The sequence below is a fragment of the Anabrus simplex genome, chromosome 14 (assembly GCF_040414725.1).
Source record: "Anabrus simplex isolate iqAnaSimp1 chromosome 14, ASM4041472v1, whole genome shotgun sequence".
In the NCBI taxonomy this organism is placed as follows: Eukaryota; Metazoa; Arthropoda; class Insecta; order Orthoptera; family Tettigoniidae; genus Anabrus; species Anabrus simplex.
The window spans coordinates 88510505-88524309 of NC_090278.1; the positions used below are offsets into that span (position 1 = coordinate 88510505).

The following is a 13805-nucleotide window of genomic DNA, read 5'->3' on the forward strand; positions in this document are numbered from 1 at the left end:
ACATACTGTACGCGGGTCGGTCTCTCCTCTGTCTCACTCACACACAGCTGTATACTCGTCCTTGTACTGGCCTGCTTGCTGGCTAGCCTTGACATATATAGATACCAGCGCTGGGAGGGGTAGCATCTCTTGGCCATGTGACCGTGAGTGCGTAATTTCTTTAGACTTTAAATTATTATAACTCAACAACCATGGGATGAATTAATTCGAAATTCACAGGGATTAACTTTTATGACGTCCGCTACAATTCAGCGTTTGTCTCGTTGAAATTGGTTAAGGCGTTGAAAAGCTGGCAAAAGAAAATTCTTTTCAAGAAATATCTCTAGGGGAAGTGAGCTTCGAGCGACAGGTGACGTCACTTGACTCCGCCTAGTGCACTCGTGGGGTCTGGCACATACTGGAACATTCTTTACATAGATGTTCGTACGTCAGTTGGATCTTTTATGCTGGAATAACGTTTCTTTCGATTGATATGGACCAGGACCTAGGTTTTCCTGGTACATCTTCCCCTTGGTTGGACGAAAAGAAAATACGCAGGATTTTCTTTTCCAGGCTTTACTCTTCCTGTGGTACATATTGTCATTTTATGAGTTAAGTTACGAACTTCTTCTCGATATTTCTCGGGGACGGGATATGGTTTCTTCTGATAAGGGGATAAGTCATTTACATCAAGATGATATTCGTAGCCAGCTATCTCTCCAGGCTTGTCATCGAATACACATGCAAATTTTTGTAGAACGTCATTTTTAGCCTCCTCCAATTTTAATTTAATTTCCGGGTCTTCAACCACACTGGCTATTGACATTATATAGTCCGGACCTATGATGGAGTTCTCATTGAATAGGGACTCTGCATCGTCCTCACTTTGGTCACCCTTTCTACTTTCTGCTACGGCTGGCGCAACCTCGCTTACAGCGGGCTTAATAAAGTCACCACCGGCTTCTTCGAAACGGGCTCCCTTCTCTTGAACTTCCAGGTCACTTCGTCCTACCAGCTGTAGTCCTACAGAATTATTCCTTAATCTTACGAGGTTGGCATCATAGTCAATGGTTCTTTTGTATTTGATCATAAAATCTGATCCAAGTATTAAGTTGAAGTTAAGACGTGATACTACCAAAAATATGTGTTCGAATGTCTGACTGTTAATTTCAAACTCTAAAAATGCCTGGGATTTACATTTAACAATTTTATCAGGAACTATCCCTCTTACTTTAATCTGAGCTGCAGGCAATAACAAAACATTGTTCTGATTTTTAAGCGAGTCTACAAGCCTATCAGAAATTAAAGAAGCTTGCGCTCCAGAATCGATGAGCGTAATCACCTGTAGGTTGCCTGTGCGTACTGTTATGACAGGTAATGAACGTGTAATAATTGGCCTTAGTGTTTGTGCGTCTTCGAATAGTAATTCGGAATCATCAATATGCCAGTAATTGATAACAGCAGTACAATAATTTGAAATCTCGTCCTCATCGTGTTCTGTAGTTAATCTCCCTATTGCGAGATCGGGGTTTTTTTTTTTTTTTATAGCGCCTGTTGGTTCAGGATCAGGTGATCTTTGTTCTCTTGGTCCGAATTGACGTTGGTATTCCAGGGACGTAGCTCCAGGCTCATCAGGATTACGATTTCTCTCCCTGATGTATTCCCGTGTATCCTTCCATCTACTTTCGAGTTCTCGTCGTCTGGATTCACGGTTTCCTTCAGGAGTGCTTTCGTGCTGTCTCCATAAATTCCTAGGTTGGTAAGGGTGTCTATCCTGATTCCTCTGACGTCTAAAATTCCGGAATCTGGTTGGGTTGGTAGGGCTTAATCTGCCTTCTTCACGTGTCCTGGGTTCCTCTCTCTCCGGCGGTTTTATTTCCGCAGAGTTCGTATTTATTTCTCGACTCCTGTTAGTTTTCGGACTAGATTGGGTATTAGCCGTATCTAACCTACGCAAAGTAGCGTCAAAATGCTCCAATGTTTTAATGTTGGCAGCGACTAGTATCTCTTGAACATGAAGCGGATATTGAAGTGTCAAGATCTGAATAAGTTCGATATCTGGCAAAGGTGGATCTAAAAACTGTAGCTTCTTTAATTGCATTAGGCAATAATCGGAATATCGGGAAGTATTGACTGAAGTATTGTATTTACTAGAGTAGAGTTGCATCTTGACAAGGTGCTGTCTTTCTGAATCCCAAAAGCGTTTAAGAAGTGCCTTTTTAAAGTCGTCATAGTTTCTAAAGTTGCTCTTAAAAGCTATGAACCATGATAAGGCTCGTCCTTCTAGAAGTTTGGATACTACTCTAAGTTTTCTATCGTCATCTACCCTATTCTCTTCCAGGTAATCGTCGACATTTAACAAAAATTCTCGAGCAGTATACTGTCACGTCCTGAAAATTTGACTGGTTTGTCATCTGGTATTTTAATAAGGGTTGTTGTGCTGTGTACTTCCCTCGACGAACCAGGAATTGTGACGTCAGTTGTATGTTCTTTGAGTTTAATTTGATTCATTTCTTCAGACAAATTTTTAATTTTAGAATTAATTGAGGTGTCTAAATTTGTTATTTCATTTCTCAAGTCAGTTTTAATGACTTGTACGTCTTTACAGAAAGCAGCTATCTGGGTATGCGTGCTGTCTAGCTGTCCTGTAATACGCTTGTCGAGTTCTCCTTGCGTGCTCTTAATTAATCCTATCTCGCTTCGTAATTTACCCACATCGTTCTTTAATGCATCCCGCAAGGTTTCCTGCACCTGAGCTAGCTTTACTTGAGTTTGTGAGATGTTACCATGGGATTCTTGAAATTCAGTCCGTAAATCTTTGAGTTCAGTGGAAAATGCTTGAACGGAAGGAAGAACATTTCTAAGATCTTTGTCTAAAGACTTGACGACCTCTGTTTTTATTTCTTCCTTAATAGACTCTTAAGTTTTCAACAAACTGATACCCGCATGTTTTTCAATGTGGCTTCGACTTGTGCACTAGAATCAGTAAGTTTCTTTTCGAGGCGAGTTCCAGCTTCACGGAATCGTTGCTCGATAAGGGCACTAGATTCAGTGAGCCTTTTATTAATGACTTTATCCGCTTCAGCAAACTTAGTGTCCAAGGTCCTGTCAATTTTAGAAGTTAAGTCTTCAACCTTACTATTTGACTCAGTTAACTGCGCTTGAAGTTGAGAATTAGAGTCAACTATCTGTGACTGTAGTGCGGTTATTTGAGCCTGCAACTGGTTATTAGACCTATCAATCTTGGCATTCTGATCGTTAATGCTAAGCCTGAGAGCTTCGATTGCTGCAAGTAAGTTATCCATGTTTCCGGAATATTCAAATAAGTCAAATACAACAAGTTCTTCGTGTTCGTAATAGTTGCAGTCGGATCCTGTGCTCAAAATACAATGACTTGAATCGAACCCTGAATGTTGCAATTATTACTGGCGTATCATCTATTATTATGGCACGGCTCCAAATCGAGCCCCACGTTGGGCGCCATCTATTATTATACTAACCTCTCTGTACCAGGAAAAGTTTTTTTGGGTAAAGGGCATGAGTAGGACCTCAGGGAGTGGAACTTGGTTTTGGAGCCGATACAGAGTAGGATAGACTCGCAGAGCGAATAATAGATGGTTAAAATTTTTTTTTCAAAACAATTTATTAATTCTTCACCCTGCAATATGATTATTGGACTCAAATCTGGCATTGAAATTAAAAGTTTGAACGTTATCTTCCTGAATTCTGTTCATGAAAATGGAGTAAATATCACTGATTCCAAAGTCTTTCATATGTGAGAATATGAGGTAATGAATTTCCACCTAAAGTCTTTCTAAACCTAAGCACACACTTGTAATTGTAAGTTGATATGAGAAATTAAATTTCTGTTAAAATTTTACAGTTTTCAGTTTGTAAACCTTGATATATAGCACACTTGAAAAGCCTAAAGTCGTTCTACGAGATATGAAACTGAAACTTGAAATTAAATTAATCACTTCTGAGAAATTATGAGAACTTTGAAATATTTGTTCACACGCGGCACTGAAGTTTCCACTGTTCAAAATTAATGAAAAAATTTTAGTCAGTTTGTTACTACTCACTTACGGGAAGAAATGTTGCTACAAAATGTCGAAGGATGGACACCTGGAATGTTCCGTGGAGAATCAGGATCGGCGATGTTTCCTTAACACACCATGTTGACGTTCCCGATGAGGTGATGACGGCTGGAACTGGATCATGTAGAATTGCAGCTTGTTAGGGTGATTTTTCGCACACGAAAAATTCACTTAGTGCGAGTAGTTATCACTGACACTGTCATTTACTGTTGAACACTATTTATGGCGTAATTGAATTTCAAGACGTTAAATGAAGAATCACAGTCCTTCCTGTATGAAATACTATTTAAAGTCGTTACTGAAACGTTCATAATTACACAGTTCACACTTGAAAAGGCAAATCATAGTCGATAATCACAGTCTTTGAATACAGTCATTAAGTCACTAAGGATTATTTTCTGCTTATCTTGTTATTATAACGTCATATTACCTCAGAAAAAGTTCTTAGTTTTCACTCAAATTACTACTGTAAGTCGTATACTGATGTGGCGTGAATAAAGAAATACAATTCAATACTCGAAAAGAAATGAGTTCTGGTGATTCTACACATTAGTTTCTGTAGAAGTTCAATATCATTTGAAGTAACCTTGTCTCACTCACACACAGCTGTATACTCGTCCTTGTACTGGCCTGCTTGCTGGCTAGCCTTGACATATATAGATACCAGCGCTGGGAGGGGTAGCATCTCTTGGCCATGTGACCGTGAGTGCGTAATTTCTTTAGACTTTAAATTATTATAACTCAACAACCATGGGATGAATTAATTCGAAATTCACAGGGATTAACTTTTATGACGTCCGCTACAATTCAGCGTTTGTCCCGTTGAAATTGGTTAAGGCGTTGAAAAGCTGGCAAAAGAAAATTCTTTTCGAGAAATATCTCTAGGGGAAGTGAGCTTTGAGCGACAGGTGACGTCACTTGACTCCGCCTAGTGCACTCGTGGGGTCTGGCACATACTGGAACATTCTTTACATAGATGTTCGTACGTTGGTTGGATCTTTTATGCTGGAATAACGTTTCTTTCGATTGATATGGACCAGGACCTAGGCTTTCCTGGTACAGTATATTTAATTCAGCTGGTGTAGTGAATGAATTTGGAAAATAATTGTATGTAACAGATGGGCATGTTCTATTTGGTAAATTGTGCACTGCTACAGTGAGTGTAGAAAGGAGGTTTGTTGTACAACAGCACATTAAACGAGGAAAATATCTAAAAGCTGTAACAAGTGCAAAGAACAACTGGTGTTCCCAGGTTATTCGGGGTCAAATTCCACTGTAAAAGCGAGAGCTGTGCAGTAAATAGAACAGACACACATTACTTGTGAAACCTTTGTTATACAGTCACCGTTTTGTTAAATATTTTAACTTATTTCCCATAAATTTAACCCATTTCGAGTCACAACAAATGGCCACATTGTTGACTGTGGAATCAGATTTAATTTGCCCGCCCATAGTTTGAGCGTACCTATCACACAGAAACATGCATGAAATACAAACTAATGCAGATAATTAACTTTTCTTAAATTTGCTTTTCATCTCACCGACAGAGATAGGTCTTATGACGACGACAATGGGATAGGAAAGGGCAAGGAATGGGAACGAAGCGGTCATGGCCTTAAGTAAGGTACAGCCCCAGCATTTGCCTGGTGTGAAAATGGGAAACCACAGAAAACCATCTTCCAACAGTGGGGTCCGAACCCACTATCTCCCGGATGAAGCTCACAGCTGTGCGATCCTAACCGCCCAGCCAACTCGCCCGGTAGATAATTCACTCAAATTTTGCATTCATGCCATTGTACTGTAGGTTATGATTTACTCGTTCTTCATTCTTTGAAAGACTGCTGGCTGTGGTACAAATGTTTTATGTGAAATAATTTAAAAAAGAGTAGATCCGTGTACTCTAAGAACGTCGCAGTTTTGCACGGTGGGCAGACTACACATTTTTCATAAGTATTTCTGAAACACCACTGTATCCACGAAATGGATGTATATCAGGATTATCATCTTTTTTCTCCAACTTCCAATGACTACGGTTCTTTTATGTCATCGGCCGTGCGTTAGGAAGAAAATGGCACAACACTTTCACGCTCACTTTCTTCAATATTCTGCTCACTTCAGTAACTTTCACTATCCTCGAACTGCGATTCATTTTGCAAAACGTGATTTTGCCATAATTGCCATCTTAAACAATGTCTACAAGCGCTTTCAATCTCTCGTCAACATTACTGCAAAACCACTACTAATGCACAATGAACACAACAGTCCCAGTGTTACACAGAAGTACAGACAGCATTGTTTATGAACAGTACATGCTTATATTTTCCTATACACCAGGCGAGTTGGCCATGCGGTTAGGGGCGCGCAGTTGATTCCGGTAGATAGTAGGTTCGAACCCAACTGTCGGCAGCCCTGAAAATGGTTTTCCGTGGTTTCCCATTTTCACACCAGGCTAATGCTGGGCCCATAACTTAATTAAGTACATGGTCACTTCCTTTCCGCTCCTAGCCCTTTCCTATCCCATCGTCGCCCTAAGACCTCCCTGTGTCGGTGCGACATAAAGTTTCTTACAGTGTGTATTGTTATAAGTTATATTGCAAAGGGAATCTAATATACAAAGATAAGCGAGGCACTGCATCATTCCGAGCTGAGCTTGTCATTTGATTCATGCACCAGAACACCACGTGCGACCACAGCTCCATATTACACGAATGGGTTAAGGGCATTTTATTGATCATTTTCAGTGATTCTTTACGTCATCAACATCCGCCCCGTAGTTAGAGGGTTAGGGGAGAGAACTGGAGATCCCAAGGAAAGCAGTATGATTTGTTCTGGGTGATTCCTGACAAAAGAGTAGTGTTAAACCTTAGCACGTGAACTTGTTTAGCTGATCACATACCTCTACTCGTATTTGATTTTCTGGAAATGTATGACTATACTGCTGTCTGTTCCTAAGGCTAAAACAATTTATTTGTAAAACTCAAGCTGGAATAAAAGACTTTACTTACACAAACACTGAATATGCAGAATTTACAAATGTCCCTGTATCTAATTATGCAGGAATTTCATAAAATCAGCGTACGTAGGCTTGTAGGTTACTCAGTCAGAACAATAATCTTCTTACACTTCGGACACACTGGATATTTTTGAAGTGCCCCGATACTTCCCAAATCAAGTTCCAAAATACAATAATTTTAATTTGATTTCAAATCATTCACAATTGTGCTAATGTCAGTACTGCTTATCCCACTTGTTCTGCTTGAGGCCATTTTACTAATGTTATTGTTTTTATGTCCTACTAACTACTTTTGACGGTTTTAGGAGACGAGATGCCGGAATTTTGTCTCGCAGGAGTTCTTTTATTTGCCAGTAAATCTATTGACACGAAGCTGACATATTTGACCACCTTCAAATATTACCGGACTGAGCCAGGATCGAAACTGCAACACAGAGGCCATTTTACACCTTCCAACTGTAACACAACCCTCAATATATGTTCCACGGACTGCCTGCTCAAATCATGCCAAGTATTATATTCATAAGGGTAGGCCACATAGCTATCAACTTGCATTCGGGAAACAGTGCGTTCGAACACACTGTCGGCAGCCCTGAAGATGGTTTTCTGTGGTTTCCCATTTTCACACTAGCAAATATCGGGCCTGTAAATTAAGGGCACAGTCGCTTCCTTCCCTCTCGTAGCCCTTTCCTATCTGATCATTGCCATAAGACCTATCTGTGTTGGTGCGACATAAAGCAAATTGAAAATAAGATATTCAGAAGCCCATGGATTCTCTAAAGTTTAGGTATTGCCCGAGAATCGCCAGCTTCTTAAATTCTTCCTTTAAAATGTGTTATTCTTGGAGTAAACATTATGTCAGAACATTTCCAACATATGAGCTTAAAGGGTTAAGAAAATGTTCTAAACTTTGGGCTGGAAGGATTTGGAAGTAAGGAGACCAGCTATACAATTAGGTGTAAGTTCCAAGGTGTCAGTAGAGGGATGGTTGGAATGACAGTAGTAAATGAATAACCTTGAAAAAACTTTTAAAAGTAGGAAAGCCAGGCTGAGTGGCTCAGACGGTTGAGGTGCTGGCCTTCTGGTCCCAACTTGGCAGGTTCGATCCTGGCTTAGTCCGTTGGTATTTGAAGCTGCTCACAAATATGTCAGCTTTGTGTCGACAGTGGCAAAGCATGCTAGTATCCACTGTTACCACTGGTAACAGTTTGAAAATATAAAAATTGAATATTCTTTAATATTAATATTTTTGTTTCTTCGCCTGGACGTGTCGCGAGAAATCTATTGCATCAGATTGTCGCTGTTAAAGCTGAGCGAGAGGCTGTTACCACTGCATGTAGTGGTTATGCTCTGAACCTCTTCTAACAGCTAGGCGAGTATTACAGAGCCAAGCAAAGCCATTCTCCCTTCGACACTAAGATGTATCCTGCAGCGTTCTCCGTCATGTTACCACAGTGGAAAGTGGAAACAAAAGGTTATAACGTAGGAGCTGAGCTGTTCCGTCCGTTCTTTCCACCATGCTCAACAGTGCATTGTTATATTATTATGTTATTGTTTTCTATTATAGTACGATATGACTTCTCTTGTTAAAGTGTGTAACTGAAACACACGACAAGCGGAAACTACGTCAGATCCAACCATGTTCTCCACACACCTTTAGATGTGACTTGTGTGGCTGCATGTTTCATGCAAAGATTGGCTTGATCAGTCATCAGCGACATCTCCACAAAGCCAACAGACTTTAAGAGGAACTGCAGGGGAAAAACGTATTTTCAGAAATGAGTAGCGGCCGATGACAACAATTGATGTAGATGTTGAACCAAGGGAACCAAGAATGAGTTAGCTGGAAAATTTATAATGTCCAGTAACGGACCATTATATCGGTATTATGAATTTACTCATTCAGGACAAATATTTTAGGTTCCCTACGGGAATCAACATCTACAACATTTGATGGCTAGGCAGGCATCTATTTTTGGAAATGAGACATAGCTCTCATAGTGCATTGGCACTGCTGGTGGCTTCAAGTAGCCTATGCAGTGACCTCCATGGTATGCACTAGCCTTGCGTCTTGGGTGGTGTGCTAAGTCCCAACTGACGAGCCTAACTTAGCACACGAGGGCGAAACGCAGGCAACCAAGAATGAGTTAGCTGGAAAATTTATAATGTCCAATAACGGACCATTATATTGGTACAATGACAACAATGTTTAAAGATAGCCTACAGGACAGCACAACGTATTAAACATTAAATTGCCATGTGGCTAGGGGCGCACAACTGTGAGCTTGCGTCCGGGAGATAGTGGGTTCAAGCCCCAATGTCGGCAGCCCTGAAGATGTTTTTCTGTGATTTCCCATTTTCACACAAGGCAAATGCTGGGGCTGTACCTTAATTAAGGCCACGGCCGATTCCTTCCCACTCCTAGGCCTTCCCTATCCCATCGTCGCCATAAGACCTGTCTGAGTTGGTGCGATGTAAAGCAAGTTGTAAAAAAAAAAAATATTATAAAAAAATCCATTAAATCGAGTGCTGTCACTTCCACTTCGAAGATAAGTGAGTTGGCGGGTCCAGAATGTTCATGTATAATAGAAAGCTTACTGAACATGCCATTTTCATTAAGAAATGTTGAAGAAAAGAAAAACATAACTGAAAAAGGTAGACCCACGCCTTCTCTTAAAAATTTTGTCAAGGAATCGAAAAGAACAGTACAATATTTTCATGACTCGTGGTGCATAAATCTGGACTGGTTGTGTGGTTGTGCAAAAATGAATAAACTGTACTGTTGACCATATATTCTATTTTCCTCAGAAAATAATGCTTGGAATAAAGACGGTGTAGACAATTTATATAGTTTCAGAGTTTTAAGCAGACGCCATGACGTGTCTCAAGCACACATCAACGCTGTTGCTGATATGATTCAGTTTGAGTACAGCTCACAGAACGAAAATTGACGAGCATAATTAATGAGCTAGTAAAAAATAATAGATATATTGTCAGCACTTTAATAGATACTGTGTGTTTTCTTTCAAAGCAACGACTACCTTCAAGGGGTCATCGAGAAACTGAAGAATTACAGGGAGTTACTAGCGTTAATGGTTAAGAAAGATGATGTATTTCGGCACCACTTAGAAACATCTACAGTTTTCTCAGGGCTTTCATATGATTTATAAAATGATATTATTGAAGCCATAGCTGCTTTTATGACGAGCAAAATTAAAGACAAGGTTAAGAAAGCAAACTTTATATTCGTTATTTTGGATGAAAGTACGGACATTTCTAACAGAATGCAACTCTCGACTGTATTTAGATATGTTAGTCCCAAAGGCAAAGTTAAAGAGAGATTTTTGAGATTCAGTAATGTAAGCAGTGACCGTTCTGCTGTTTCTCTCTCTAAACATCTCTTCAGAGTGTTACAAGAATTTCAGTGTGGTGAAAAGTTAGTAGCAGAAACATTTGATGGTGCAGCAGTGATGGCAGGACAGCACAGTGGGTTTCAGAAGTTAGTCAGGGATAAATATGACCAGACTCTATTTGTTCACTGCTATGGTCATAGGCTCAACTTGGTGTTACAGCAATCTGCTAAACACATCAAGGAAGGCAAAGTATTTTTTCATACCTTGTCCGAGTTAGCATGGTTTTTTTCATCATCCCCTAAAAGAGCCACTGTTCTTGACAAAGTAATACAGAGACAATTGCCAACAGTAGCACCTACCCGATAGATATATGCTGGTAGGCTGGTTGAAGTTGTGTCCTCTGTCTTGAATTCTTCAGAGAAATGAAAGATAACGCAGACGAATGGGACGGTGGAATGAGAATTCAAGCTAAGAGTTACTATGTTACCCAGCAAGACTTTGATTTCTATTTCCTATTAAATTTATTTGCTGAAGTGCTCCCTCAATCTGATCTTCTGTATCATACCCTTCAGAAGAAAATATATGATACTGCCTTTGCTCCAAAGAGATCTAGCAGTTAAAGGCATTTTTGCAGACAACCAGAAATAATTTTGAAACTAGAGTATGTGGTCAAAGTTGCAAGACAATGAAGGAAGGCAAGATTAGCCTCAAAAGCGCCAGAGAATTGATTTTATAGGAAGTAAGAAAACATCGTACCTCCGATTGTATTTGGAAATAATTGACATCATATCCGTGCAACTGTCAGATAGATTTTCTGATATTAACACACTGGAGTTCCTTCAGTTAATTGATATTGACCAGTTTAACAATTTCGCGAAGAAGTTCCTGAACAGTGCCTATCAGTCGTTAGTGAAGACCTATGGATGAAATTTTGACTCCATGAAACTTAAAAGTGAACTGTCTGTGTGAAAAATAATGCATGTGACCTCTGCCAATATTTGAACACCAGTGGTCTTAAAAAAACATATCCAGAAGCAACAAAATTGATTGACCTCATTCTCACCATCCCAGCAACAAACACTTCTGCTGAAAGAAGCTTCTCGGTCTCAAATTAAGATACACACCTCCCAAAGAAATTCAAGTACAGGACAGGCTCTCTGCACTTTCTTTGATTGCGACTGAGAAGAAATTTCTGAGTGACTCAATGAAGGGGCCTAATTTCTATGATGCCTTGATACACATTTGAGATGCCACAACATGCCGCCGTATTGACCTGAAGTACATATAGGTAATACTGAGGTAAGCCTTAAAGCTCCGTTAAAAATTAATTTTAAACTTTATGTTTATGAGTGCCATACGGTTTCCATGATGTGAATTATTTTCAATTAGTGCAAGATCGCGACTGCTAGTTTCTATGATGTTGATGCTCACTAGTGTTCAATACATTATGTGCCATTTCATCATTTTCAGATTATGTTATCTTATACGAAAGTAATATCAATTGTCAAGTCTTTCACTTTTATGAAATGAGATCCGTACTGCTCATAAAAATGCTGCAGTGCGAGCAACAATATACTCTCAGAAGGAGTGTGGTAACACTTTTAGAAACATCACGCGTTGCCACTGCATGATATAGATGTTGATTTCCATAGGGAATCTGAAATATTTGTCCTGAATGAGCAAATTTATAATACCAATAACGGACCATTTATATTGGTATTTTATATTGGTATTGCCACTGCATGTCGGTAAATTTAGTGGCACGAAAAAGAACTCCTGAGTGACAAACTTCTGGCACCGTGGTGTCTCCGAAAACCTTAAAAGTAGTTAGTGGGACATTAATAATAATGTTATTGTTTTTAAGTAGTAAAGATCATAACATAAAGATTAAAGTTGGAATTCAAGAGGACAAATTGGGGTAAATATTCATTTATAGGAAGAGACAAAATAAGGAATGAGAAAATAGGGAAGAAATTGGAGTGGAAAACTGAATGATAGAAGAGCCTGAGCACATAAAACAAATGAGTGATGAAAGAATGCCAAAAAAAGGCGATGAAAGTGCAAGGAAGGAGAGGCCGCGGATGACCACGATTGAAATGGAAGGACACAATCCAACGCAGTATTAGAGAAACAAACCTGGACTGGAGGAGGAGTGGTGGAAAGACCAAAGAAAGTGGAGAGGAAACACATTTGCCCCTACCTGGCTACAGCTGAATAATGGGAAATGATGATGATGATGATGATGAAGAAGAGGAGTTAGGGATTGGAATAAATGCTTTATAAATTTCCAACTTCTTTGAAATCATTTAAGAGAAGACCAGGTAAACAACTGAAAGGGAATCTGCCACCTGGGAGACAGCTGCAAATGCAGATCAGAGGTTACTGATTGAGAGCAACGATCACACGAAGAATACGGTGGCGGGCGTTATCCCATAATATTGTAGAGCCTGAGGAAAACTTGGCCAAGCCTCTCAAATTTATCAACGAGCTGACGTTGTTGCCACTCTACTCTGCAGTTACCCATCGAGTCAGCTAGGAAATACAATCAAAACTTACCTGAATTCTTCCCAATCACTGTCGGAGTCCTGGCCTAGTCGAGCCACTTTACTCTCGGGAGCTTCGTTGGATCTGGCAGTTAATGGCTTGTCCCACGATGGGGCGTTTCCAGTTGGCAGCTCGTCGCTGGCCGACAGTCTGCGGGACAGTGTACCGGTTTTCTCTGATCTGGGTAACGTACTTCGGAGAACGTCTCCCCTCTCTGGAAGGGAATCGCATTATCAAAATTAATTTAGTGAACTGTTAGTATCGAGTGAATAGCAGAATAATTTATAGGTTTGGATGCCGGTATTACCAAATACCTGTACCCATATATAACAGAACTGTGGAAACCATTATTAAGGTAGATGCACCAGTAGCTAATACAGTGGAACCTTGGATTGCGAGCATAATTCGTTCTGGCAACATGCTTGTAATCCAAAGCGCTCATATATCAAAGCAAGTTTTCTCATAAGAAACAATTGAAACGCGGATGATTCGTCTGAAACACAAAAATATTTATTCGCATACCATTTCTAAAACAAAATGTAACATAAAACAAATTAAAGTGCACTTTTCCTTACAATAGAATCATTGTTGGTGTGAAGGAGATGAGAGATGACATGAGAAGAGTTACTGTGTAGCACCAATTTCACTAGCGGAATCACTGCTGTCTGTCGGCTCACTGGAATTGTTTTCTTTTTTGTGCAACTTTAACGAGGAACCTGTCCAATGACTGTTGCTTTAGCCTCTTTTTCAGGATTTTACAAAAATGTGACATTGCATTGCACTGATTCATATCTCACGCTGCTACAGCCTTATTCGAGT

The 13805-nt window shown here is 39.8% G+C and overlaps 1 protein-coding gene across 1 annotated transcript in view; it reads right to left on the reverse strand.

Moving 5' to 3' along the window:
- The window catches only part of LOC136885663 (uncharacterized), a 34230-nt gene extending 20824 nt beyond the window's left edge, over positions 1 to 13406 (reverse strand). Inside the window, exons 1-2 of the mRNA XM_067158356.2 lie at positions 13301 to 13406; positions 12999 to 13200 (exon numbers count right to left, since the gene is read on the reverse strand). Coding sequence (XP_067014457.2) covers positions 12999 to 13200; positions 13301 to 13406 — 308 coding nt within the window. The remainder of the gene's footprint in view (positions 1 to 12998; positions 13201 to 13300) is intronic.
- Between the last annotated feature and the right edge of the window lie 399 nt (positions 13407 to 13805).